This window comes from Hirundo rustica, chromosome 6 (genome assembly GCF_015227805.2).
Source record: "Hirundo rustica isolate bHirRus1 chromosome 6, bHirRus1.pri.v3, whole genome shotgun sequence".
NCBI lineage: Eukaryota > Metazoa > Chordata > Aves > Passeriformes > Hirundinidae > Hirundo > Hirundo rustica.
Genome location: NC_053455.1, coordinates 8,408,122 through 8,435,983, shown reverse-complemented (window position 1 = coordinate 8,435,983; position 27,862 = coordinate 8,408,122). Strand labels below are relative to the sequence as shown.

The window sequence follows — 27,862 nt, the reverse complement described above, 5'->3', positions numbered from 1 at the left end:
TCACAGTGACCTTCTTGTGTACTAGAATTGTCACTTAATGGCTTCCAAACGGGCTATTTCTCCTGTTCTGTAGCTCCTACTCAGGTGTGCATGCTTTTTGTTGAAGGACCCAGCTGCAGTAGAGTTTTGGGTGATCTGTTGGTGGGGAAGAGGGGTTCACTGCTGCTTGTGTCTCTGCAGCATGAGAAGTACACCAGCCAACTCCAGATGAATTACAAAGGCACGGCCATGAAGAGGGCGGAGCAGCCCATGGAGCACGGTGTCTACACTGAGTCCGCACAAGCAAAGCTGGAGAAAGGAGAGAGGAAAGCAATTACAGGTACCTGCTTGGGAACCAGTTAGTCTGGATTCTGAACAAAGTGCAGCTTGAGCCCTGTGCTGTGTTACGCTTCTGACATTAGTCTTGTGGGTTATTTGGGAGCAGTTCTGAAAGGATCATCTTCTTAAACTCCTGGAGTATTCCAGACTCTGGGTTTTTGGAGATTCAGCCTCCAAAAAAATCAGCTGGTGTGATGGCTCCTACATGCCTTGTTGCTGTGTGTGTTCTGGAAAACCTGTGGGCAGAGCAGGTTTGGTAAGTTCTCTGGCACCTGTCTGGTCTATTTTTAATTTCCTAATCGTGAGCTGGTGTTTGAACAGAGAGGGTGACTCAGAGTAGAAAATGTATAGCTGCTGTGGCATGGTGCTGGCAGGCAGGCAGAGAAGCAGCCGTTCCTTTCACAAAGCCCTGGCTGGTTTTAAATGGCTGTATTTCCTAAAGTGCCAATATGTGGGATTGAAACCAACTGCCAAACTGGGAGATGTTTGCTTCAGGTTTGCCGTTCCCCAGCTTCAAATCTTTTCTATTTGAGAAATTCCTTCTGTTCTCCATTTTGTTACTAATTGCTGCCTTCCTTTAAAGATCCTTTGTCAAACTTGGTTCCTCTGTTCCCCATTACTGTTTGCTAGGACCTCTCCAGCAGTCTTGTGTCACCCATTTCACTCAAATTCCTGCCTCTTGTGTGTGCTGTCCTGGCAGGTCTCTTTCCCCAGTTCTGGTCAGGTATCAGTTCATGGCTTTCTGGAGCTTGCTGGTTTATGGGAAGAACAAATACGTTTTTAAAGCATACTGGTCACATAAGTGCCGGTGGTGGTCTTGTAGCTTCAGGATGGCAGAGCAATTAGGAAAGCTTTAGGGTTTAGCAGGGAAATTTGCCCACTCTGTTGGAGGAAGAATCAGGGAGGAGAATGGAGGGAAGGGGATGGGCAAATAAAAGAGTGAGGTGAACATCTTGGGTGAGTTTACCTAGAGACAGGTATGGCAGCTTTCTAGAGAAGTGTACAGCTTTGGGTAAATTTGGGTAAATCGCTTCATGATAACTAATTGGAGTGGGTTGATTGACTATAATCTCCCATGTATTGACCTTATGAAAGCTGACTTAGTGCACTAAAACAGCGTAACGTTCCTCCCTGGTCTCCTCGTTGTGGGGAAGCACGTGCACCCGTGTGCCCAACTCCCATTTTTTGCACCAGGAAACCTTTCTTTGCATTGATCTGGCTGTGGCTGTGTTTGGGACTGAGCCTGACAAGCGTGAATGTAAAGGGATGGAATTGTGGATGATTAAGTGTGACACTGGGGAGGGTGAGAAGAGGTGAACCCCACTGGGGGAAGCATTCTCCAGCTGCCTTTCAAGGGGCAGGAGGTTCTTGGAATGCTTTGCCAATAACTGCACCACTTCGTGTTCACTACTTCCTGGTTCCATGAACACTCAGTTTTTTATTCTTGCCACCTTCCAAAATACACTCTCATTGATTTTAACCTACATAGCATAAGCGGTGGATATTTGGAACACCTTCAAAGCCAGGACGTTGAGTGACTCTTCAGCAAGGTGACCTGTTTCTCTCGCCTGTGATTTGCAGACCTGCATTATGTTTGTCATCTTCAGTGGGCACAGACCAGAGGTCTAAGGTAAAACGGGCTCTGTGTTCTTACCGGGGACCAGCACTGAAGTATGTCACATGCAGTGGGACTGATGGGCAAAGCTAAAAAAATCTCTGAAGTGCTGCTAACCCCACTGAACGATAGAGCAAATGAGGACTTCTTGTTTGAAGTATTTTGCTGGATTGGACTGAAGCCTGTAGAAGCAAGAGCCTGAACATTAAATCAGTCCTTCTCTCTTCCAAAAGCATCTCTGTCGCATGAGCAGAATGATCAGTGGATCCCTTTCTCATCTGCGATGCGACTCATTCACCTTGTCCTCGGCTGCGCACAGGCACTGTTTCTCCTCGGCTGCTGGGAGGAGTGGCAGCAATTTGAAATGATTAGTGAAAAGAAGAATGTGGTGTTCTTAGGGGGAGTGGGCTTGCTTAGTGGCAGCAGAAAGAGGCTTTAGGAAAAGAGCTGTTTCGCTAAGCCTGTAGGTATTTAGGAATTTGCATTGACTAATTAAAGCAAGGTCTGGGCTGACAAAAGCCTTTAGAAGGATCAGTTCCCAGGGCCCATGTGGAAAAGAGGCAGAGGGAATGCAAGCTTTCAGGGAAGAGGTTTAACAAAACAATGTGAACAATTAGAGCTGCTTGGAAATGGGAGGAGGTGAGGGGCTGAGGATAAAGAGATCCAGGGGAGTGAATAGGAAACAGTTAAGTCTTTATGCTGTTGAATATGCAGCTTTTGGGTGTATGTTGCCTGTAAGCAGAAAACGATCAGTCTGTGAAATGTTTGAAGCAAGGAGCTTGGTTAATCCTATGGTTTGGAGATGGTTATGAATAAAAGTGTCCACAGTTCAGCTAGGTAATGCTAAAAATAGCTATTAGCTCTCAAGTCTAAAGGCTTAAGTGATCAGGAATCCAGGTAGAGCCTCGAACTGAGTAGATTTCAAGACAGTCACAATCCCTATTCCCATCTATTGCTACCTGAGTTGAGGTACTTGAGATAAGCTACTTTGTGGCCTTCTGCTCTCAACACTTAGTTAAATTCTCCGGCTGATCTTAATTTTTTGTTTTTTTCAAAGCTGCCACAGCCTGATGGGACTGGGTAATCCTGAATCTGATGACTAACCTCTGAATAACTGCTGCAGGCCTAAGTTTCTAGGGGTGGAGGCTGCTTGCAGCGTCCACCTGAAATGGGCATCGTCACTTGCAGGAGTAGGACCAATTGCAGGAGCTTCTCCCGGGATCTGTGAAATAGGTTTGCTCACCAGGTCAGCGTCCATGTCATTAGTAAGTCCTCTCAGCAGAGTGCATGACTTGAAAATCTTGCTGATGTCCAGGGCTGAGGTCAGCAGGCAGCATGGATGGAGGCAGTGGGAGCTGTGCCCAGTTGTGAAGTGGTTTCCATGGTCTTTGGCTGCTTTCCCCATGAGATCATGGCAGTAGCTATTTAGACACACAGCTCTGCCCTAGCCTTTAATTTAAGGGAGTGGTGCTGTATCTGCTTTTTTTTGCCTGAACTAGAATGGTGGCATCTGCAGCATATTTAAGGTTTGACCATGTAATTGATACATTTGTGATCATCAGCTTGATTTAAAAGTCCCTGGGATCTGTGTATGTTCACAGCGTGTTTAGAAGACCAGGGCTTAAATTAACCATGAAATATATAAAATAAATTGTGTGGCAGAGAGTCAGAGAATTGCTGTATGATTATTGCTACTAGATCTGAATTCTCTGGTTTGGAGAGGAGTTAAAAAGCAGTGATGTAAGGAATTAATTTTAAAATGTTGTAGCTAAATCATTTTTTTTCCCCAAGGCCTCTGCTGTAAGAAACCTACTCTGCATCTTTTGGAGATGGACATTATTGTTATTAATAATGAATCAAAACCAGTTTGACTTAAAGCAAGCTGGATTTCTCATGCTTTTGTTATGACTTGGAATAGAGAGCTTCAAAGCTGTGTGTGCTTCTGTGAGCAAAGAAATTTGCTGTTGCTGACTGTCTCTCTCTCGTGATGGTGTGAGACTTTGTGAAGATTCAGGCAAAGCACAGTCCTCAGTCCTGTCCTGACCAGCGGGGACACCTTCAAGGGAAGTCAGACCCCTCTGTTTAGTGGAGCTGTGTGCTAGTCTTGAAAGCCCTTCTTCCTGCTTGATGATGGAAAGCAGCTTTAACACAGTCTTTTTCCTTTGCCTTTCATCACCAGACTGTATTTCTGGTTGTGGCTTTGTGCGATTCACTTCTCCATAAATCCACCCTTTGTATTGACATGTCTCATTCTCTCTTCTGGTGCCTCTCCTTCAGATGATCAATAGTTCTGCATTAATTTAACAGGCTACATTTTTGGGAGAGTGTTAAGCAAATGGACTTCCCTTGTTCTGTGCTAAAACAGTCTTCATTTTTCCTTTTGAGTGACTTCCCCAAGGACTGAAATCCAGGAGCAGAACGTGTGTATTTCAGTGGTCTTCCCTGTATTACACCATCAATGGTAGCTCAGTCTTTATCTGGCTGAATGCTTGTGCTGACCTCAATTCAGTTATCTAAAAGGATGGTTTTCAGGCTGCCTGCCTGAATTGACGAGCTAAGAAATATGTCTAAATGAATTGGCACCATCTGGGCAGCCTGGCACGGTGTGGAGAGAGGTGGTAACGAGCTGCCATCAATTGGAAGAAGTCTCATGTCATTAAAATGACTGAGCAGTTCGTTTTCATTGGTGTTCTTCCCTTTGCTGCTGACTTGAGCAAGCCCCCGAGTTTGTCTGCTCTTGCAAGAGCATTCATTTTATACTAAAACAGAACAGACAGGAGGCGGCTTCAGGGTGCTTTGCATGTCTCAGGACACAGGCAGACATGCTGCTCTGGACACTGCAGGTCCAGGTTGAGGTTGCTACCCAAAATGGATCCCAGCTGGTGAAGAGCAAAGCCCGCTGGCACAACTGCATATGTAGCTGCTCCCTGGCCCACTTCTGTCACAGCCATCTGTTTTAGCTGCCTTCCCGTCGTGCTCCCCCCCGCCTTTCCTTTTTCTACAATATCGTTGCGTTAGAGCTGGAGCTGGGAGAGGTGTCAGTTGTGCTGGCAAATTAGAAGGGACAGAAGCTTCTGACATGAGCAGGACAACAAATTAATGTAGCTCTTTGTGCTGGTTTTGGCTGGGGTAGAGTTAATTTTTCTCACAGTGGCTGGTATGGAGCTGTGTTTGGAATTTTTGCAGAACACAGAGCTGTTAATATAGAGATGTTTTTGTTATTGCTGAGCAGGGCTTATGCAGAGCCAAGGCCTTTTCTGCTTTCCGTGCTGCCACGCTGGCGAGGAGATTTGGGCTGCATGGAAGGCTGGGAGGAGACACAGCCGGGACAGGGGACCCAAACTGACCAAAGGGATATTCCAGACCATATCACATGCTCAGTATATAATAGAGGGGGAAGAAGGAGGAATTGGGAGGGGACGTTTGGAGTGATGGTGCTTGTCTTCCCAAGTCACTGTTACGTGTAACGGAGTCCTGATGTCCTGGAGATGGCTGAACATCTGCCTGCCCATGGGAAGTGGTGAATGAGTTCCTTGTTTGGCTTTGCTTCTGTGCATGGCTTTTGCTTTCCTTACTAAACTCTCTATATCTCAACCCATGATTTTTCTACCTTTGACCCTTCTGATTCTTCCCTGATACCACTGGTGGGGAAGCAAATGAGTGGCGGCATGGGGCTTGGCTGCTGGCTGGGGTTAAACCACAACACTCTTCTGAAGTCCAAGAAATTTTACTCTGGCTCAGGATCTGTCTGCTTTCAGCAATAGCCAAGAATGAAAGTGACTGTGTCACTTGACAATGTTATTCAAAATGCAAATTAATATGAATGCTCAGTGGAAACATTAATTGCTCTTAAAATATTGAAACTGTCTCTGAATAGCAAGATGCTGACTCCTCAGCTTTCTGTCTGTGCTTTTTGCAGTTTTAAAATGAAGTTCCAGTTCATTGAGGAGGTTGGGAGAGGAAAGGAATCAAATGCCACACACACAAATGTGCAGCTTTGTCACAGATGCTGTAACGGCATTGCAGGTGGGGCCATGTGGGCTCTGTGTCCTGGGGTGTGAGGAGCCTTCTGCCGCTGTGCAGTGAGTGCAGTGTGGTGTCTCCCACCGTGATGGCCCCAGATCCGTGCACTCTGGCCAGCCTGATGCACTCTGGCCAGCTTGATGCACTCTTTTTAGGTGTTCTAGACCTGCCCTGGCATTTTGACTTCGTGCTAGCTTTTGGCAGAGGGGCAGTTAGGATAATTTCCAAGTACCTAATAGGGGCCAGGGAAATTTGAGGCAGCAGAGGAACTGGATCGTTATTCTTTATAAATCCTTTTTTTTTTTTCCCACTTCAGCTTCAAATTGCAATCCCAAAGTTCCTCATCAACAGAAGAAGTCTGACCAAAAGTCTTACTTAACTCTCCGACTGCCTATTCCCCATAGTAGAAAAGCTCTTGGCCAATAAAAACAGAAGCTCTTTTGTTACTCAGATGGCACACAGGTCTTCGAGTAGTTCTGGGAACATTTCTGTCCTGCAGGATGGGTGTGAGCTCTCTTAGCTCTCTTCTGTCCCTCTGGACACAAAATTGTCTCAGAATAGATCACGGGCATCTTGCAGACTAGGGGGCCTTTGGTATCCCTTTGGGGCTGGGAAGTGCTGGAGAGACGAGCTGTAATGAGGCAACTCCTTGCAAGCAGTAACAGCACCCATCCTTGGGAAAGCTGCTGCTTGTGCAACAGTCGAGTGCAGGTGGTCTTTGCATTTCATCTCTAGGGTAGTTGATCCCTTTAGGCAAGAATTACAGACATCACTGGCTCTTGCTAATGGATTTGTGTTAAAGTGTTGATCTCCTACCCCTGGCTTCCCCCAGATAGCTGCCCTCCTGGCCATCAGCCCTAAGATCTGTACTGCAAGTCAGAGGGAATAATCCATTGTGTGCCCGAAGTCCCTGGCGCTGGTGGAGCAGATCCTGCGTGGGTGGGGTGGGGTCTAGCGGGCAAGTTATAGCATGAAAAGAGGATGGTAGGTTGCTGCTAGGCTGTGTGACAGAAGCTTTCAACCTTGTGAATAGGTTTTTTAATTCTTCCCGCCACCCCCCCCCCCCCCCATGAGTGGTTTACCCATCATCAGTTATGAAACATATTGCTTGGCAATTCCAATTTATCTTGGTGAGAAATGCTTCCTCCTTTGAACTTTCAAAGGCCGCCTACATAATAGGAACATGGTTTATCTTCCATGCACTCTAGGCAGGGAGGAGAGTAATACTTTCAGTCTCTTTTGATCCTCAGTGTGAAGGGAGGCTGCGTGGTTAACTTTGAAACATGAACAAGATCTCTTGCAAAGGGCCTGTGGGCTGCATCTGTAACGCAGAATTTTTGCCTGTGGATTGTCAGTGTATGAGCTTAGATATCTGGAATGATCCTCGAGCAAAACTATCTGAAGTAGTGGCCACTAAGTCTGTGTAGCTTTAGGAACAATGGCATAAAATCAGGCTGCTTTTTTAATTTGAGTTATTTAATTCTCCTTCCTCTCCTGACTTCCTTATGCTAACAACTGCTTTCTGTCATGTCCCTACTATAGCAGGGAGTGCAGAATTGCAGGGCTGTTTGAGAGCTGCTTTGCACAGAGAGCCGTGTGTGGTTTGAAAACCACAAGCTGAGCAGCAGCTGGCAGTAGAAGCTCAGCTATGGCTCTGGAGCTGGAGCCAGGGTTTCAGACGTGGCCAGTTACGGCCGCTGTGAGCAGAGGCAGAAGCAGCCTAACAAAGCTGATTGTAACCTCAGCCCCTGACCTATCCTGGTGTTTCTATCACCTCTGGATGAAAAAACAAAAGCTATTTTATTTGCTTCTCTTGAACTATGAAAAACCGTAGTATAAACTGTACCACAGACAATTTGGGTGTATTCTTTTTGTTTGTTGCATAAACAGCAGAAGCCCAAGGCACTGCCAAAACACAACGTTGTTTTGTGGGATACAAAACGAGGAGCAGTGGATCAGCTCCACTGAATGGGTGCCAGTTGTTGCAGTGAAGCCCTGATCGTTCAGGGAGTGCTCACTGAGCAGAGAAATAATGTAAAGCCTGGCTCTTCTTCCATGGAGGAAATTCTCCATGAGAAAAACCTCTATCCTACAATGATTATGCAACTCACTTGGTCTGCTGTAAGCTTCAGAGAACAAGAGTTTACTGCTTCTTTATGAAAGTGCAAGGAGATGGTTTTACCATTTTTCCTATGTTTGTAATGCTTTGAGAATTTCCTGTTGAGGAATGTGTGTCACTTATAGTGGGAGTGGTAAATAGTGCAAAAAATCCCTAGCCTGGGCACATCCACGGACATGGTGGGGCAAAAAAGGGTGGAGCTAAAGTCTTCCCAATTAATGTGAGGAAAAAAGTCAGATTTTTCACCTGAATTGCAGGTGAGTTGAAGACAGTTTTGCGATTAGTGTTTTGTAGTCTGTGCTGCCAAAAATCTTCCACTTTGTGTATATAATAGGGCTAGAAAGGGACAAAAGCCAGTATCTGGGAAACACAGCTATGAAATAAAGGGAGGTGGAGTTACTGTCTTGCAATAGAATATAAAAAGGAAAAAAGGGTGAAACAAAGAAAATTCTGAACATATTATTGTGTATAATTTGCTATTGTTATAACTGTGGTGTAACAGGTTCGTGGTCTCATTTGGCCCTGCTGCTTTTCCCCTTTTGGCATGTGGTTGAACCTGGTAAATTCATATTTTCTGTGTTAAAATATTTGCTTGTCCTCTTCCTAGAAACAAATACTTACCGCACCCCTCTCTATGGGCAACCCTCCTGGTGGGGAGAAGATGATGTAAATAACAAGGAGGAGAGAAGGCAAGAGGAACATTACTCAGGTAATGGAGGTGACGTGGGAGAAGATAGGGGACACAAAATTTTGGCACACTTCAGGTATTTACTGTTTGAAGCCATCCTGTTTCAGGACTTATAATTTCTACTTCTTTTTAGTGCTTGTATTTGCACATTCCTATGTGTAGGTTGCTGCTGCTGAAACTGGAATAAGGGAGAATTAAAATGTTTTCCCTAAAATACTTGACCATTAGAAACAGCAGTTGTGGAGTAAATCACTAAGTTTGTTTTAGAGCTCGTTGTATAGCTGTATCTGTTAGTCACCTCATCATCCTTGGGAGCCATTTAGTCTTAAACACTCCTGTTGTTGTCAATCTGTGTGTGTGGAAGAGGCATCTCGTTTTCAGTTGTATACCTGATGTTTCTGTCAAGCATGTGCTCTACTGCACAAAGAAGTTTTATTTCAGTACACTGTTTTATTTCAGTACACACACAGTGTATCTGTTCTCTAGCAGAGAGGGGTTGTGATTAGTAGGCCTTCAAGGAACTTGAAGCAAGTGAATTGAGTAGTACTGAAAAAATGTGATTTTATACTTTTTTTTTCTTCTTTTGTAGAGAGATCAAAAGAGATAACCCAACATGAAGAGGAACTGAATGGGAATATTTCTACTTTTAGAGACGCCCAAGAACAATCTGTGTTTGCCTTCCGGAGAGAGCCAAGTTATTTTGAGATCCCAACTAAAGAATTTCAGCAGCCATCAAAATCTCCAGAGACACAGGTCCATGAGATCCCAACAAAGGATGTTGATGCTGTGGTAGCCCCTGTGGTACAGAGTCATGCCTCTTTCACCATTGAATTTGATGATGGTACCCCTGGTAAAATAAAGATAAAAGACCATGTAACTAAATTTTCACTCAGACAGAGAAGACCCTACAGTAAGGAGCCAGCTCATACAGAAGTGATGTCAGCGGAGAGCAAAGTGGCTGACTGGCTTGTCCAGAATGACCCAAGCCTGATGAGAAGGCAGTCTGCAGGAGATGATGTTTACAGCACCAAGAGTGACCTGCCAGTTCATGTAAGGACTCTTAAAGGTGAGTGAATGTCTTGTCATGTGGACATAACTCTCTGCTGGCCTTGCAAATGCAGCCTTTCATAATAAAATATGAAAACCCTTCTCCTGTCAAAGAGAACTGGGCTTAATTATCTCTGCTTCAAATTTGCAAGATGAAGAATATTACTTTAATGACTGTTGATATTTTGAATGCAGCTAGCATGCTCTTTACCTGGCCTTGAAGTCGTGTGTGGTGTTGGCTTGGGGACACTAATGTGACTCCTCTACTACATCTATAATGCCAGCTCAGCAGTAACTGGTTGAAAAAAAGATTTTGATTTTTAAATGTCTAAAATAATTTCCATATGGTCAGGCAGGCTGATGAACACAGATATTTCAGTGAATTTGGTTCTCTTGGCTTCTTGTAGCTGATGGAATGACTTTAACTGTAGTCCAGAGGAGTCTAAGCATGATCATCCTGCTGTCCTAAGTCTTAAGTGTGATCATCTGGTAATGACCAGAGCCAGCTGGTTGGGGATAAACTGCTGACACAGAGACTACTGGTAGAGTTGAGATACAGATGATCCTCCAGCAGAGGAAATCGTTGTGCTTGTAGGAAAAGGTTTCCTCTCTTAACCTAAAGCTTCTCTGAAATCCTGCTCTGTTCAAGAACATCAGATTTCTTGGAGCTGCATCTTGTTATGTGTATCACTGTGAGGAATTCTTTGGGCATTTTCAAAGGTCTCAAGTAAAGTTTGGAGCCCAGTTCTTAGAGCAGCTTAAAGCAGGAGGTGGGACTTACACGATTCTGATGCAACTTTGAATACATTCTGCAAGATCTGTGGTTGCTTGGATGTCTCTCTTGGGCCATCCACTGAACAGCTCAGAGGAGACCAGTGATTCCTGCGTTCTCACTGTTTTGCCTCTGGAAAAGTTATTTTGAACTGCACCTTGAGCTGATGAAGTTGTATTGAAAGTTACCAGACCTACTTGTGTCCTACTTAAATAAAAGCTATATTTTGTTTTCTCTTAAAGGAATATTTGCTTTGACCTTCCTGGAAAAAAAAACCCCAAACTTGTCATATTGTGAAGAGTTTTATGTATTACACCTCCAAATTGCTGTTTTGGGTGCATGTTTTTGGGAACCCTGTACAGTCATAAAGTCTCATATTTGGCCATAGGGTTTGACATGGCATGGAAATTGAACTACTTTGTTCGCCACTGCTTGGTTCTAGTCCTTCCCAATAAGGGACAGTGTTGAGGTGCCCTGTTTGGTTATTTAGGGTCTTATTTTTAGTGTACTATGACTGTGTGCTGAAAGGGTTTGTGCTGGGATTTCTTTATGTTATTGTCATACTGGATTTTGTTGACTTACTGGAGAACATTGTCAGGGATGGAAATGTGCTTCTGTGGTTTTGCTCTTTCCTCTTGGAGAAAACTAGAGAGTTGGGCAGCTGTTGCTGTTGAGATGCACAGGAACACTGCTAGAGACTGTCTGCATTTGCCTGTCTGCAGTCCATAAGGCATGGAAAGGAGCTGAGGTAATTCAGTGTGTAATTTGCATATCAAGAAATCAACACTGGACATTTGATTAAAACATGCAGTGTTGATGGTCTGAGGAGTTGATCCACCTCTGCTCTGGCAGGTGTCATTTATCTACGATAGCTGTGCAACATGTTCCTCTGGAAGGGCTAATTTTGAAGTTGTTTTGGAGGCTACTGCTGGCTGCCTACCAGGTTTGGGTCTCCAGGATCAGAAATGCCCACCATTGGGGCTATCTAAGTAACATTTCTTCACTTCCAGCAACAATATTGTGAGTGTAAAGCCTGGTATCAAGACTACAGGGTGTTCAGGTCTTAGCAGCTTGAGGGGATGTGCATGGTGTTCTGCTGGGGCATCCGTGAGCATGGTGCATGTTTTCCTTGTGTCCTCACTGTTTTGCATTCATCAGAGCCCTTAGTCAAGACCTTTAATTTAAAAACTTTCCCTTCCAAGGGTGAAGCTTATCAGCCCTCAGGGCACAATGCAAAGTTTGCTGGCTTTCTTCATGAGTGTATTAGGAAACTCTTCATGGAATTGACTCCTGGGTTGAATGGACCTTGCATTAAATTCTAATCTTTCACAGTTAACTTGATGTAATAAATGGTCTTCACTCATGAGTCTGGAGAACTTGCCAAGTAGGTTTGAGCAGTTTTCCTTCAAACACGTGGTGTTTTAGCCAGTATATCTTGCTACATATTACAGTCTAGAGCGCAGAGACCTCTTTCCCCGTTCTCCCGATGACAGGTTCCTGGTCGTTGACTGAATCGTGTTGTGTGCCTTCACACCCGTTTCCTTCTCCAAAAAAAGGTTTGTTTTTTGTTTTACTTTTGACTTTTTGTTTTAATTTTAATTTTTTGTTTTACTTCAACTTACTTTGTGAGAGTCCTGAGCTGAGGTGCTGAGGGGCAGGCAGGCACTGATACATAGGGACAGTTGTAAGGATGGTTGTTGCTAACCTACGTGAAAATGATTATAAACTTAGCTTAAGCTTAGTGAACTCTTAACCTTTGCTTGGCTGGATAGGGTGGGAACTGATGGGGGTGCCATGGTGTGATTCTTAAATCTCCAGGAAGAGTAAATAATCCTGCAAATTTACTTTTCTGTTGGCCTCTGGTTTATTTCCCCCTTGGTAGAGGAGGTTCACATGGGTGCTCAGAGATACATGTACTTGTAATGCACTGATCTGATCTTTCATTCTGGGTATTTGGTTTCATGGGATGCAGTGTGAGGGTTTTATTTCCTGATCCTGCAGAGATATTTCTGCTCTGCAAAAGAGAAAACCCAGCGAAGTGGTCTTGGACTACAGTAATTGGACAGAATGGCAAATAATATCATCTTTTTTCTTTTTTTTTTCCTTAATTAAAAAAAGAAAAACAAAATGCTAGGTATGTAAGCCAGCTGCCATTACAAAATCAGAAATCCATGAGGTTGAAAGTACTTATTGAATTCTTTTAAAATAAATAGTTAACTTGGTAGCCAACCAGTGGTGAAAAGTAGGGTCAGGAGAGAGCTGCCTTCTCTTTTATTTCTACTGATGGGGTGCAATCCCTGTACCACACAGATGTCTTTGGAGTTTTTTAACCTTATAGAATGCTTTTCTTGTGACTGAAATGGTAAATTTCAACTGGGAGGTAATGACAGGCCCCCAAAAACCGAGAGTATGGAAGTCAAATCTCCATACCTTGTTTCTAGGCAACAGGCACGAGGACGGGACGCAGAGCGACACCGAAGACCCCAAGGCGGAGAAGGAGACAACGACGGGTGGGGAACGTCCGACAGAGCAGACGAGGCTGCAGCGCCAGATGAGGCGTGACCCCCACGAGATGCTGCATAACAAGCAGGCCTTTGTCATCGAGTTCTTCGAGGACACGCCGCGGAAGAAGCGGTCCCAGTCCTTCACGCACAGCGCTCATTCATCCCAGAGCGACGCGGATCTGGGGCTGAAGAACAAGGTTGAAAAGCGCAAGAACGCGTTGCCGGCGGAGAAGCCGGGGAATTCAGTGCCGCCATCTCACCTCACAGCCCAGGCGGGCAAACCCACCAACAGCTCCTGCGGGACCCAAAGAACGAGCTCCTTCAAGAGGGAGAAGACGGAGGATCGGATCAACTCTTCATCCTCCTCTGCTCCCAGAGCCAAAAGTTATGGGAGCGTTGGGAGGAAGTCTAAAATGGCTCAGGATTTTATGGCTGAGTACTTGCGTGAGACCGCTCAGTCTGGGAAGCCAAACGCCGAGAAACCAGCCCCTGTGCCCGTGCCGGTAGCTCCACGTGTGGTTATATCCTCGGAACCGGAGCCTGCCTCTACTCCCCCTCCGGAGGTGAAGTCTGCCCAGGGCAGGAGGAATGATGAGGAAGACAGCGTAAGTGAGACAGGCACATACACCATTGAGACGGAGTCACAGGACAAAGAGGTGGAGGAAGCGCGAAAAATGATAGATCAGGTAAATGCTGCTTTTCTGTGCTTGGCCAGTGAGGTGCAGGCCTAAATTAACTGTTGCCATGAAAGGATGCAGTTGGGTGCAGCAGGGCGTTATAGGTAGGGGTGGAAAATCATCCTGGGTGACCTGTGCTAAGGATAGGCCCCAACAAACTGTGATGTTTGTCTTTAAAAAATCCCATCAAAACAAAATTACGAACAAACAAGAAACCGCAGAGTAAAAGAAGGCAAAATATGCCCATGGCAAAGAGCTGCTTGCTTAAAAAATGGAATTTGGAAGCAAAAATGAAAGAGTGGGTTTGCTATCTGTTTAGAGGAAAGGCAACACCTGAATAAAGATCAGGCTGATCCTGCTGACAGCAGTGGCTGGGAGCAGCTCTGCTCTCTAGGACTGCTCCCAAGCCTCTGCCTTGGCATTGCATCACCACCTGCCCACTGTTGTGAAGATGGGAGCTGCAGCCCATCACTGATGCATCATCCCATCGTAGGCCACAGGAAGTGCCAAGGGCTGATGCTCACAAGCCTTAGTGGCAGGTGTTTCTGTATTTGGCTGTGCCTGATTAGAAAGGCACTGCTTGCTGTCAGGCCAAGTGGCAGCTGGCTGAGATAGCAGAGGGTGTGATCTAGGGCAGAGGCAATCCCAGGTGGATCTGTACTTGTTTGGATTTTGCAGAGTGAATGATTGCTGAAAAACTAAATTCCAGAGATGAGGGAGGCTTAAGAAGACCCCACCCAATAACCAACCGCAGGGCAAACCAAAGTTTGGCTGATATTCAGGTTGGAGTCTCATCTGCGGTCTGTTATGGAAACAAATCTGGCAAGTTGTTATGAAGATTTAGTGAAATGTACCGAGGAGGATGGCAAGGTTTGAAGGAAGCTTTAATTGAGCGTGGCTGTAGAGCTTTGTATACAGTGTTTATGAGCCTGCATCTAGCTTCTCTCTTTTGATTTTTATTACATTTGTTCCTTACAACTTGTTTGAAATGTGATCGGAAGTTTTCAGGCCATGATCACAGCAAGGTCCTCGTCCTGACTTTAGATCACTAATTGTTCTGGTGGAGAAATATGATGGAAAATGCCACAAACATAAAAATATTTCTGGGGAGTAGTCTTGGTAGCCATGTGACTGTAGCAGACAAACTGACCAGCTTCTGGTCCTGACTGTGCCATAGACTGGGTGCAGTGCAGACCTGCCACTTGTGAAACAGCTGATAACTAAACCTCAGTGTTTCTGTCCAGAAAGAAACAAAATGAATTCTGGACCTGCTTAGGTTTTAAGGTTTCTGTTATTCCTCCACCATTGCAAGCACATTTTGTTAACAGCAGTGAGAGTGGAGATCTTTATGGCCGTCTCTGTGCAGCCAAGGCACCCTCTGTGGTGGTATCTTCCTCTGAACTTCTTGCAGTCAAGTGAGAGGAAGCCCTTCTGAGACAGGAGTCTTGGTCAGCCCCCACAGGAAGGCCTGCTTATCTTCAGGGAGAATCTGTCCAACAAGCTCAAACACTCACCCATCTCAGAGGCGCATCCTTTCCCAGTTCCTTGTGGCAGTGCAAAGCTGCTTTGCTCAGCCCGCTCACAGCTACAGTCTGTGAAAGGCACTGGGGGTGGAGCTTTCCCATTTTCTCTGTCTAAACCTTCATGAATGAGCTGGTAAATAACTTTCCTGTCACTCATCCTAAATTTCTCTGGGCGGAAAAAGGACTCCTTTTCAGTGAAAGTTACTGCTGTTAAAGGCAACACCCCTAAATAATGAGGGAGAGAGGAAAGGTGGGTGTGAGTGGAATTGTATGATTAAATATATTTAAAGTTGCTACTGTGGAGTACAGAAGAAAATTATTTACATAATTTGCATGGGGGCCCCTTGGGATCATAGTTTGTGTGTGACTAATGTTTCACAGATTTGGATTTTTGGCTAATGTTTTTCTGTTTTCTTGCATTTTAATTTTCCCATGCAACATCTTTTCAGGTTTTTGGCGTTCTTGAATCGCCTGAATTTTCCAGAATCTCTTCAGCCTTTCGACCAATAATCAAAGGTGAAAAAGATGACTCCGGTTCTCAGCATCTAATCAGTGAAAATGGCACTAGTCAGAAGTCACCCCTGCTCCAGGCATTTTCCTCAAAAGCTGTGAATGGGTCTCAGGCTGAAGCGCAGGTAGGGGCAGTCCAGGTGGATTTCCTGGGATGGTGGAGGTGTAGATGGGTTTTCTGTCTGGATGTAAATGTGATGTGTAGCTTGATTTCCATTTTGAGCAGACTAGGTGATATCAGTATGAGAGATTTTGTGGCTAGGATTTTGTGTAGAAACCCTCTTTCTGACCTCATCTTCCTCACCTTGTAGATGTCTGCAGCATCTCAAGGGAGTCAGAAGTGGGTGTCAAGGTGGGCAAGCCTTGCGGACAGTTACTCTGACACTGGATCTGTCTCCGGGCAGGGTGATGGAAGTGCAGGTAAGTCTCATCTGACACTGCAGTTTGAGGGTAGCTGAATCTAAACCAGGATGATAGAAAAAGCAGAAATTAAGGGCACCTGTGTATCTGGCTGCAGTTTATTTTCTGTTTTAGCTACAGTGGTTAGAGATGGGAGGCACAGAGTGAATAATTCCCAGTGGACTGAAGACAGAGAGAGCCTCTGGTTTGCAGTTTGGAGTTATTCAAGAGGTTCTTAAATATTAGGTTTGACATGACTAAAGGGAACCTGGGAAGGAGAAAACTTGTAAGGGCTTTGGGTATTAGCTAGCCCCAAGCTGTGATTCCTTAGACTGCCTTATGATAACAGATGAGAAACCTTTCCACATAGCCTTGGAGTTAGTTCCTGACTTGCATGTTTTTTGTGTGCTTCTCGAACTGTGTCTGGCTGTGCTGAGAATTCAGGCTCTTCTGGGGTTTGCTGTTGAGTGGCAGGTTTAAAGGGTGGAGATCAGCATAGAAAACTGTATATGATGGGGGAGAAAGGAAGTTGGAAAGTATCAGACTCCCATCATAACTTGGAAGACACCTTATGGACCCTATGTTCCTCTTGATGTGTGAGAAAAGGAGAAAAGCACTTTGTTGGCTTTTGCAAATGTTTTCAGCTTTTTTTGGCTGGGTTTACTTGTCATACCTTCTTGCCAGGGACAGCTATAAACAGATCCAATAAAGATTAGAAGGTAACTTTGCCTCAGAGATCATTGCCACTGTTTTACGCCGTGGGATACCTAACTTCCAGAGTGCTTATGTAATATTACCATAGCCAGTTATCCTGGTATTTAAAGGTGGAGGCCTGGCCAGCAGCATGGGAGAAACAGGAACACTCTTTCTACGGGGTGTGTCCCTGCTGATAAGCCCACACATACTGGGGGCAGCGAGCTCTAATTCAGAGCCTCTTGATTATTACAGGGTCTTTCTCCTGAGACTTTGCTCAGGGATATGAGTGTAGGAGAACTTGTACTGTGAAAAACACCATCTGTTTAGTCAAATGGGCAATGTTGTTTAGAATAGCACTTAAAACAATGCATCACTGATGTCTGATGGCTTTTGATCTCATTCCTATGGCCTGATTGACGCTAGATGCCAGCAATGTCATTATCCTCCATAGTGCTTGTACTGAGAGGTATATTATGGGAGAATGAATCTGACATACTACCTTGAGAAGGGAAGGTGTTGAGCAGTGTGATTCAGCAAAGGAATTAAGTTTAATGTCTGTATCGATAAACCCAAGAGACAGGGACCAATCAGGCCCTGCTGATATTCATGTGGCATAAAACCTTAGTTCTAAGCACATCTTGTGAGTGCTTTTATGGATTTGCACTTTGCAGGATCAAGCTCTTCCTAAACAAACAAATAAGTAAATAAATAAGTAGCACAGTTTTACAGTAATTGACTCTTATCCACTTAACTCTCTTCAGAAAGCGGGGTACCCCCAAAACCTGGGGAACCAGAAAACTCTGTGCCCTCTAGAACAAGGCGCCTTCTGCCCCAACTCCCACCCAATGATAAATCAGACAGCCCCACTCCCACGGTCCTGGTGTGCCAGGAGTCCTATTCTGAGGTTACCAAGAGAACCATCGTGAAGGACCACTGCGTGGAAGCCTGTGGCGATTCCAGCAGCCGCCTCTTCATCCAAGAAGACCTGGATCCAGATAGCCTCAGCGATGCCAGCAGATCTGACGATGGCTTCAGCACGGAAAAAGGCAAGAAATATAAAGAGAACAGCAAAATGCTAGAGCAGATGAGGGAAGACAACAGATCAGAGAGCCGGCAGCCGGGAGCTTCCCGGATCTCTCACGTGAGAGCTGTGAGTGAGCCAGTTACTACTTCATTCTACATCGGTGATGACAGCAATGATGCAGGGGTTCCCTCCAAGTTCTCTCTGAGCGTATCCCATGCTCGAGCAGACAAGGACAGCAAGGATCCGGAGTTTTCCTTCAAGTGTTCTAGCACACCAGTTTCTGGAAAGCCACCGGTCAAAGATGTTAGTGCGTATATAAACACGGCTGGAAAAGTTGTCATTTCCCTTAATCAGAGTCTTCCTCAAGATCAAGAAAACATGTCAGGAAAGGAAATGACATCTTTTGTTAGACAGGAAAGTTTTACCAAAGATAAATCAAGCAGCGGTGTTCCTCAAAATAAACTCCCACATATTTCAAGTCACCCTCTGCTTAAAGATTTAGAGGCTGTTCGGTCAACTCGTATGGACTTTAGTCAGGACACTCATCTTCTGCTTAAGGACACTGAAACTGCCTTGGCAGCACTGGAAGCCAAATTGCTTGGTCAAAGCCAACAGCTGGAGCCCTCAGAAACTGCTGGTCAGCTGGAGGACTCCTTGTCAGGGGACTCAGATGTAGACACGGCCAGCACAGTCAGCTTGGTGAGTGGCAAAAATGTCCCAGCAAGTGCCCCGAAACGCAAAGCAGTCGCGGGCTTGCAGAAGGAGAAATCTTCCTCCACACCATCCATCCAGGACCAGTGTGGGCAGCCCAGCGCTCGGGACAGGCTGACGGAGAAGCGGAAAACACAAGCACCAGAGGCGCCAAACCGAGCAGAGGCTGCCAAACGCTTCCAGATGAAGCGCAGCGCTGGGACTCGAGGGTCACTTGACTTCACGGATGACGAGAGAAGTTCAAACTCACCCTACCTGCCAGTCCCAGATGCGGTTGTGTCTGACCACGAGCACTCGGTAACCCGGCCTGTTCCCAGGAGGAAACCTTACACTCAGGCCACCAAGGAGGACCAGAGCAAAACGACCTCGAATGTGCAGAAAATCCAGCAGGTTCTCACCCGGTCCAACAGTTTATCCACCCCACGACCCACAAGGGCCTCGAAGCTACGCCGTGCCCGGCTGGGAGACGCTTCGGACAACGAATGCGTGGACGCTGAGAAAACAGCCTCCAACACGGACGCCACTGCTCAGGGCACCAAGCAGCCCGCAGAGACAAAGAAACTCTCTCGGCTGGACATCCTGGCCATGCCCAGGAAACGGGCAGGTTCATTTACAGTGCCCAGTGACTCGGAGACGGCGCAGTCGAGGACGGGGTTTTCGGGCCGAAGTGCGGAGTCCTATCGGAAGACGGGCGTTTCGGAGGTGAGAGCTGCAGCCAGGAAAACAGCAGCCGCTGCCTCTGCTAAGCAGCCTTTCAGCAGGAACCGTTCAAGCAGTGTCAAGTATTCCTCCTCATCATCCTGTAAGTGCTCCTGCTTTATATTTCTCCCCTCTTCCCCTGTTTCTGACTTATAGGCTGCACATGGTTGCCGAGGATTAGTATCACAGTAGTAGAGGTGCTGCCTTGGTGAGTACAAAAGTCTGCATTAATGAGCAGCACAGATGTTGAGATTTCCTGTGGGTTTGGGGACAGCAGACCGCCCTCATACTCATTGAAACGGTATTGTGGTGATGTTTGTGAGCATACTACAAATAGCTACTTCTTTTTTTACTAATGATTTTGTTTTTTGAACAACCAGTTGCCATTTGACAGTTGGCCATAGTTTCATTTAAAAGCTAGAATTATTGCTTTCTAGTGCTACATGAAATTCTGTTCTGTTTTACAAGAAATTCTGTTCTGTTTTACTTGTAAGATTCAAAGTTTTCTCTTGGAGAGCTTATAACGTGTTGATGACAGCTGATGTTCAAGGTGGCAGGTTTGAAGGCATCTGAAACAGGAGAACAAGAAATAAAGGTCCCTGTGCTGTGAAAGCTGTTCCCTTGTTCTTCCTGTAAATGTAAATACAGAGCTGGACACTGCAGGTTGACTGCCCCAAGAGGTTGACACTTTTGTCTATTTTAACGCACTTTTGCCATAGCTAAGGCAGGTTCACAGTTGTGATTCCTATGAGGCAGAGGTGTGGGGACTACGTTGCCTGTAGCTGAGCATTCAGCAGACCCTTGAAATACCAGCGTTTGTCATATTGAAATCAGCCTTCAATTGAGAAGTGGGACAATTCAGATGACAGCTCTAGGATGATAATTGGTAATGAGAGATTGTCCCTGAAACCTCTGTTGTGAGTTCAGGTCTGTGCCTGTAATCCTTGACCTGCCACGGATGTGGCAAATCACATGTATTTGCTTAGGATTTTAGGAGTGATTGGTAGCCAGAGGGACAGAAAGAACCCCTTTGGATGGATTCCTCAGTCCTGTTGAGAAGAATGCTATTTTCAGCAGGGGTTTTAAGGAGTTCTGGAGTACTGGATGTGTCCTTTAATATATTTTCATATATACAGCTGAACTATTTATCCCTTTTGCAATATTAATTTTTATTGCATGCTAAAAATGTTATTTGCTGCGTGTTTTGATTTTGGATTGTTTTGGTGCATTCAGCTTCACCTTTAGTTTTAGTGATTTTTTTTTTTTTCTTCCACACTTGTATATGCATGTAAATCAGAATGTGATTAAGCTAAAAGAGTATGTACAGTCTCTTATCTTGCCTGTTGTTGAGATGATGCTATTATTAACTTCTTGTTAAACAATAACAAATTTAAAGCAAGGTAATGTGGTCACAGTTTTCCAAACAGGAGGTGCTCTTTGCACTCCCTCTGCCTTTGGACCATGGGCTTCAAATCATTCGGAGAAAAATGATAAGTGTTGACCAGTTCTTCATTTAAATGAATTGGTTTTTGATTTCCACAGCTCTGTAGCAGCATGCTAACACCTTTCCTTGTCCATAGATGCAGCAGATGATGCTAATCCTTCCTCTGAATTAGTTGCTCTTAAAATACTAACCACCTAATTCCTTGATAGGATTGTGAACCTTGTACAAGCTCTAAGTACATGCTGGTGTATTTCAAGCTTCACCATGCTTGCTGTGGTGTGATGCATGCTCCTGTACTAATGCTGTTGTAGCAAATCAGCAGCTAGAACTCCCTTCCTGCAACAAGGAGTGACGTGTTGTTTAACTGGACTATTGCACTGTGCCATCAAGACTTTTTTTAGCATGATACAACAATCTTTGAAAGCTTTGAGTGTCAAGGCTAGGGGAGAGGGAGGCAGATGTGGCTGATTTATTCTAGGAGGTCTAAGTGTTTAGCTAACTACAGGAGCTCCCAACTCTTCCAGTGGGAGAAAGTTAATCTCACTTAGTGGAGGAACAGCATGAACTGTCTGCCCATGAGACAAGAAATGCCACTATGTTGTTGGGCCATCTGAGGTAGCTTTCTGTGAAAGTCACAGATAACATCAGAATAATCCAAGTTACCAGTTCTGAAAGCTAAAGGCCTGTCTCGCATGCTCTTCTGTGTACACAATTTGTTTATTCAGGGTAATTTAAATTATACTGAGGGAGCTGATTCTGATTTCCCTTGGTGTACAGAGATGGAAAATAAGTCTCATAATTTTAAAATTGCTCTTCAGTGACAGGGTGACCTCTTGATTCTAAAACCGCATTAAAAAAAATACAACTCTATGAATATAAGCAAATTTATTTTTATTATCTATATAATAAAAATCCTAATCCAAGGCATTGTTATAGCTACGGGTGAGATAGCAATGTCTAGGAATACTTTTACTATACAGTAATTATCTATAGTTTCTACCTGCATCTTACACTCCAAATTAGTTGGTTTTGTTTGTATGATGCTGGCTTAATTCACATGTAGTGTTTCAGTGCTAGGATTGTCTTGGTAACACAGTGAAGTTTTTCGGTGTTGTAATTCTAAATAACTCGTCTGGTTCTGTGTTTGGTGTGTCTTCATTCTCCGGGGATTGACAGAAGGGAATGAAGCAGTACCCGTAGAGAGTACAGTGAGGCTGCAAACATTGGGAGCCCAGTTTTCAAATAAGGGCACCTTGACATTTCCCAGGCAAGGAAGAGTTGGGTGTCTACAGATCTGCAGAACAAGTTGGGATAAGTGGGCAGCTTCCGCTTGGCTCCAGGGCTTGGAGCCAGTCCTGACTGTGAACGCTTTCTTGTAGAGTGTCATTAATGGTGAGTTGTGAGGCAGGAGGTGAACACAGGGTGTGGACTCTTGCAAATAACACCAAGCACTACAGTCTACTCTTCACTCAAAAATCCCTCCTTCTGCTTGTACTCAAAGCTAATTAGAAAGGTATCTGCAGGCTTGAAAATTGGGCTCTCTTTAGGAAAGAACTTCTGTGGGACTGTGATGAGTCTGAAATGTGTGCTACTTATACACAGAGCTTCTGTGCATGGAAAGCCAAGTCTGTGGTAATAATTTACTACAGTGGAGGCGTTAACACAGTCGTTATGATTTTCCATTGGAATTTCCCACTCCAAATTTGTACAGTGAATGGGAGCCATAGAGGGGCTCAACTTTGAAATAAGCTCAGAGAATGTAGAGTTTTAACTTAAGATCTGCACAGAAACTCTCCTTTCCTTGTGCTCTTGGGCTAGTTTTGTGTTACCTTTCAGCCTTTTGTAGTTACTCTTGACTACTGTCCTTGGTCTGAAACCAATTCATTTTTTATAAGCATCAAGGCGGAGACCGCAGGGTTCAGATTACACTTCTACTTCGGAGGAGGAATATGGCTCAAATCACAGCTCCCCTAAACACAAACGCTCCCATACTTCAACAGCCACACAAACACCGAGAATACGTGGCTCTGGGCTGGGCAAGCAGAAGCACAACGGCAGAGAAACGGATGATGATGAAGATTTTGATGACAACCCTGACCCCTACAACTTCATGGCGCAAACAGCAGAGATAGCAGAGATAGCCAGGTGAGGTGGGGCTTTATCTGTTCTGTTTATGTGTTGAAAATGGGTTGTTTTCTTCTTGGTGTTCAAATCAAACCCAAGAGTGGGGGTAGAAGGAGAGGCTCTCCCGTTGTTTTTGTACCTCACATCTCCTTTATATATGAACATTGACTTGGAAGGTTTTTGTGAACTTTTATAGCCTGGATGTGCTGGTTGTACCTTGTATCTACAAAAGGCTAAGGTGCAGGGTGTTGTTTCTTGGTTTGTTTCTTGTTCAAGCCGTGGGAAGTCTTAACTGTTTATACCTGCATATCTCTGCTGGAAGTCAGCGTGTGCATGTGGCATGGTTGGTGTGAACTCTCCTAATTCTCTGCAGAGGAAGTCAAATGGATTAGCAGAGACTGAATATGTAAACTGTTGAAGCTGCTTTGCTCGAAGCTAGTGAGGGAGCAGGAAGAAATAGCTGCAGGGCAGAAACCTCTGCTTGGCACAACTGAATCTGAACCTGTCTAGACCTTGTGTATAAATGAATCTTTGCTTAGCTTGATGTCCCTGGATACGGTACTTGCTGTGTACTGGTGGTCTGATGGTTGCCTGGAGGACCTTGGCAATAAAGCAAATAGATTCTTTTTTTAAACAGTGGCATTTGAGGTTTGTCATCTCTAATATGCAACTGTGTTATGCCAACTTTCCAGAAATACTGGTCTTCCATTGTACTGGCCATACTTGAAATAGTTTTTCCTGAGGAAGCTGCCTTGTGTCTGCTTTAGGCCGCATTGCCCTTGCCACTGCCGCGCTCACCTCGAAAGGGCTTTTCTTGCCTGAAAGTTGCTCTCAAACTGCTAAAAAGCGTGTCAGCCTTCAAATCAGGCTGCTCTACCTGTGCTGCATGAAGCGTGTGTGTGTGTGTGTGAGATGCTGGCTTCCCTCCCAGCACCGGGGAGCTCTCCGGCTCTCGGCAGCTATAAATAAAGGCTTGCGTCAGACTCGTCTGGCGCTGCACGGTGCAGGGCCCTGTCACAGAGTCTGCCTGGTAATTGCAGTTCTGATTTCCCTTGCTGCTCCTGAATTAACTGGGAGGGGCTTAGAGGAGTCAGGGAGAGTTAAAAGGGAAAATGCCACTTGTTTACAGTACTGAATCACATAATGGAAATGTTTGGTAACAGCTCTATCCAAACCAGCACAGTGAGGGGTTACCTTATGCAGGCAGCTCAACCTGCATTTTATTAGTTCAACTATGCATTTTTTTTCCAAGCAAATGTTTTGATGAACTGACACTTTTATCACATTGCTTGATTTCCTTGTGGGTCCCTTCCAACTTGAATATTCCATAGTAACTTGGGGTTTTTTGTTGGGTGGGGTGTTTTGGAGGTTTTTTTGGCTGATTGTTTTGGTTTGGGGTTTTTTTCATTAAAAGAAGTCAGTTGTTTCAGATGGAGCTGAAAGGTTATTTTTTCTCTTGGAAGTTTTCCTTTAAAATTACTACAACAGCTGCTTCTGGTCTGAAGGGGTTTTTTAAAGCTCCATTACCAACGAGCCAGAGACTTAGGAACTGGTTTTGAGCTCTAGAGCAGATAGAGCAAGGTGCTGCCAGCAGTGAGTACTAACTGGGCACCTGTCAAGGGGCTTGAAGTCCCAAGACTTGGTTTCTGAAAACCAGATCCCTCTAAGGCATGCCATGCTTACCCTCATAATCCCTCGGCTCTTCTGGACAATCTGGAGGCATATTGTGATTTTCAGTCTACAGACTACAAGGAAAAGTAAAGTGGAATTGAGTTTTTTTTCTTTAAGTAAAAAAAAAAAAAAAAAAAAAGGGTTTTTTCCCCATATATACTTTTTAATGGAAAACAAAGAGGACCCGAGGAGAAAAATTAACTGTATTATCTTAAAACAAACAAACAAGAGAAAGAAGTAGAGTGGATGGGTGGGGGAGCAGTACATAAAATTTCTTATGGATTGTCTCCAATACTTTCTGGCAGCATGTAGTCACTAGAATTTGTTTTATATCAGTTCTCCACTTTGAAGCTGGATTCAAGAAGGAAGGGGATTTAATTTGTATGCAGCCACAATGTTCCTCAACACCCTGCCAAAGCACCCCAAAAAACCCTGCTGGCCGTAGCCTCTTCAGAGGTTATAGTTCCCACAAAACTTTTGTGGCTCCTCTTTTTATATTTTATGAATGTGAGGCCTGTTGTATTCTGTGTCCTAATGGTTTTGCTCCCTTGCCTGTGCTTTAGGCTCAGCCAGACCTTGGTGAAGGATGTGGCCATCCTTGCTCGAGAGATTCACGATGTTGCTGGAGATGGGGACTCACAGGGTTCCTCAGGGACGGGGCCAAGCACCTCCCTCAGCTCTGTGCCCAACACTCCAGCTTCCACCATATCTGCAAGAGAAGAGGTAAGGTCAGGAACCACAGAAACCTCTGCCTCTCCGTGCTAGTAAGTACATGGGGCATGGCTGGGCTGGGAGACCAGGGCAGCATCCCCAGTTGCTGCAGCGCTGAAAGACCTTCATTCCTTGACCTCCTAAAAACCACCACCAGAAAGACCAACTGCAGCCTATTTAGGGTCCTCTTGGACCTTCAGGGACCTTCAGGGTCCTTCAGGGACCATTGAAATGTTGTGCAGGCGTTGATTGAATCTCTTCCCTCTGAGTATTGTTGGAGGAGGGGAAGGACTCTGGGAGCTGGGCAGGGAGGAGGGCAGGTAGCTTGGGAAGTGCTGTCCCCCAGCCCTTCAGTGAAGCTGTGGCTTCCTCCCAGATTGTGTAGCACAGTTTGTCTGCAATAGGCTGGCAAGGAGAGAGGCAGTTTCTGAATTTGGTTCACCAATGCCACAGTACAGGGACCAGCTTAGCACAAATTTGGCTGCAAGGTCACCAGGAGGCTTCAGCTGCTAAAGCAGAATTGCCTTTGCTACTGTTTAAATCCGAATTCCCTCTTGTGTACCACCAGTGTGGACTTAAAAAACACACAGCTCTCTGCTGCTCAGATGGTTGCCCTGGCCCCCTGTTGTCTGACTGTTGTGAGAATTGCAGACCCATCCTAGGCAGGGTTCAAAGCTGAGACCAAACCCATTACTCTGCCAAGAGAGTCCTTGGAGGCCCTGTGACCCTGCTGTGATCAGCACTAGAGGTGCAGAGCAGAAATTTAGGGAGATACACAAAAAATGAGGCGAGTGTGGGTAGGGTTGTGTTAAACTGAGATCAGCTGCAGCCTGCTCAAGGAGGGGTTTGTCCTGGGGCCTGTTGGAGCCAAAGTGCACAAATGTTTCGCAATAACTTCAAGCTCTGAGATAAAGTGTTTTATTGCTTTGTTTCCTTGCAAGTGCCACGCCTGTCAAGCTGCCCTTTGTATTATTCTTTTCAAGCAGTAAAGGTGACATGCCTACTGCACTTGTGACTTGCAAATGAAACATTTTACTCAGCTCCCCCTTGCTTGCAGGAAAGCAGGAGATGAAGAGCAGTGTTCCTGCTTTTTTTTCTTTTTTGGATTGTCACCGAAGGATTCAACCATAAGTCAGCTCATAGAGAGGGATGTTCCCAGCTGCTAGAGGAAGACACCTGCAAAACAATATTTCTGCTCTGTGCAAAATGACAGACATGATGCTGAATGGCAGAATCACAAACCCAGGATTGCTCTGACCTGGGTGAGGGTTTCTCCTTGGCTTTGTAGTGCTGCTGTGTGGGACATGCCAGTCAGTCCCTCACAATAGTCAGAAGAGCAAATTCAGGACGGTCACACTGTAGGGAATACTCCTGGCAGTGCCCACTGCTGGAGCAGTTCCTGAGATCTTAGTGGTGTGAAGGACGAAGCACTGATGGGAGCCTGTGAAGACAGATCAGGGGCCATAACCTTTGGTGTGCTCAGGCAGTGGTTGAAAACACTCTAAAGGCTTCTGCTGGTGGCTTTCTCTGAACAGGAGTGGATATCAGCATGATTTCAGCAGGGCCAGCATCTGGCAGGCCAATTGAGTTACACCCAAAATGCCACAGCGTATCAGTGTTGCTGCCTTACTGTGTGGGTAGCCAGGAACAGGTTTCTTCAGCAGGGCTTTCTGCTGGCAGTGCTGAGCCGTGGAGCTGGATCCTGAATAGCTTGGGATCCTAAACAGTGCAGCTTGAGGGTCTTGTTATGAATGCCAACAATATCAACTGATGTGAGTTGGATAAACAGACACCTCATCTTTGGTACTGGACCAGATTCAGCTCCAGTGCACTGCCACACCTGCTTCCCACTGTCTGTGTGTTGTTGAAACTGTGCTGGATTAATAATTTGGGCTTGATGCAGAGAAGCTGCTGGGGAATGTCTGAAGATGGGTGTGTGTGGTGCTAAGCACTGTGAATTTTGTGTGTGTTTATAAAACAACTTTATGTTAAATATTCTAAGAAAGGACATAGTGATGAGAAATAGCTACTGTAGTTATTATAGTAATATATTGAAACATCTGATAAAAGGGATTATGTGAATAGGAAAAGTTTTCTGTGTGTGGCTGTTGCTTATGCTGCTCTGGCTTATGCAATGTTGTATGCCATTCTGCATTCTAATACTAAATATTTATATCTATTCCAAAAAAGTGGCAGAAAATGCAGGAAAAAGAAGTACTGATACTGGAATCACTTTTGCGTGTTTAATGCTGTACCAGAAACGTCATTTGGGACCGGTGTGTGGCACAGCGTTTCTCAGCCTCAAATAAGCTGCTTTTTAAATTACTTTTGTTAAGAAGCTTGGTTAAAGTTTTAATGAGGAGTATCCTCTTATAAGTTAAGGTGGAGCCTTAGATTTAAACCTTATTCTTCATGTTCTGTCCTTTCAGGTTCAATACTGGCTTGGATGTTTGCCAGGGAGGCTTTCCATTTCCCCAGTGCATGTTTGAAATGGTTTTGTTTTGTTTTTCTAGCCTCAGCTGTATAGTTTATGATAAGATAGATTCTTGGCATACAGAGCTGAGTACTGCTATAAATTAAGCAAATT

At 45.0% G+C, this 27,862-nt stretch overlaps 1 protein-coding gene across 12 annotated transcripts in view; it reads left to right on the top strand.

Annotated features, from left to right (window-relative positions):
- The window catches only part of CEP170B (centrosomal protein 170B), a 58,332-nt gene that overhangs the window by 20,618 nt on the left and 9,852 nt on the right, over positions 1 to 27,862 (top strand). For 6 of the 12 annotated variants that reach the window (XM_058420915.1, XM_058420916.1, XM_058420912.1 and 3 more), the window contains 10 exons: positions 181 to 319; positions 8,683 to 8,784; positions 9,353 to 9,829; positions 12,076 to 12,138; positions 13,024 to 13,772; positions 15,736 to 15,921; positions 16,108 to 16,216; positions 17,653 to 19,428; positions 22,665 to 22,914; positions 25,128 to 25,287. In XM_058420915.1, coding sequence (XP_058276898.1) covers positions 181 to 319; positions 8,683 to 8,784; positions 9,353 to 9,829; positions 12,076 to 12,138; positions 13,024 to 13,772; positions 15,736 to 15,921; positions 16,108 to 16,216; positions 17,653 to 19,428; positions 22,665 to 22,914; positions 25,128 to 25,287 — 4,011 coding nt within the window. The remainder of the gene's footprint in view (positions 1 to 180; positions 320 to 8,682; positions 8,785 to 9,352; positions 9,830 to 12,075; positions 12,139 to 13,023; positions 13,773 to 15,735; positions 15,922 to 16,107; positions 16,217 to 17,652; positions 19,429 to 22,664; positions 22,915 to 25,127; positions 25,288 to 27,862) is intronic. The other 6 variants (XM_058420919.1, XM_058420918.1, XM_058420923.1 and 3 more) reach the window with 3 other exon arrangements.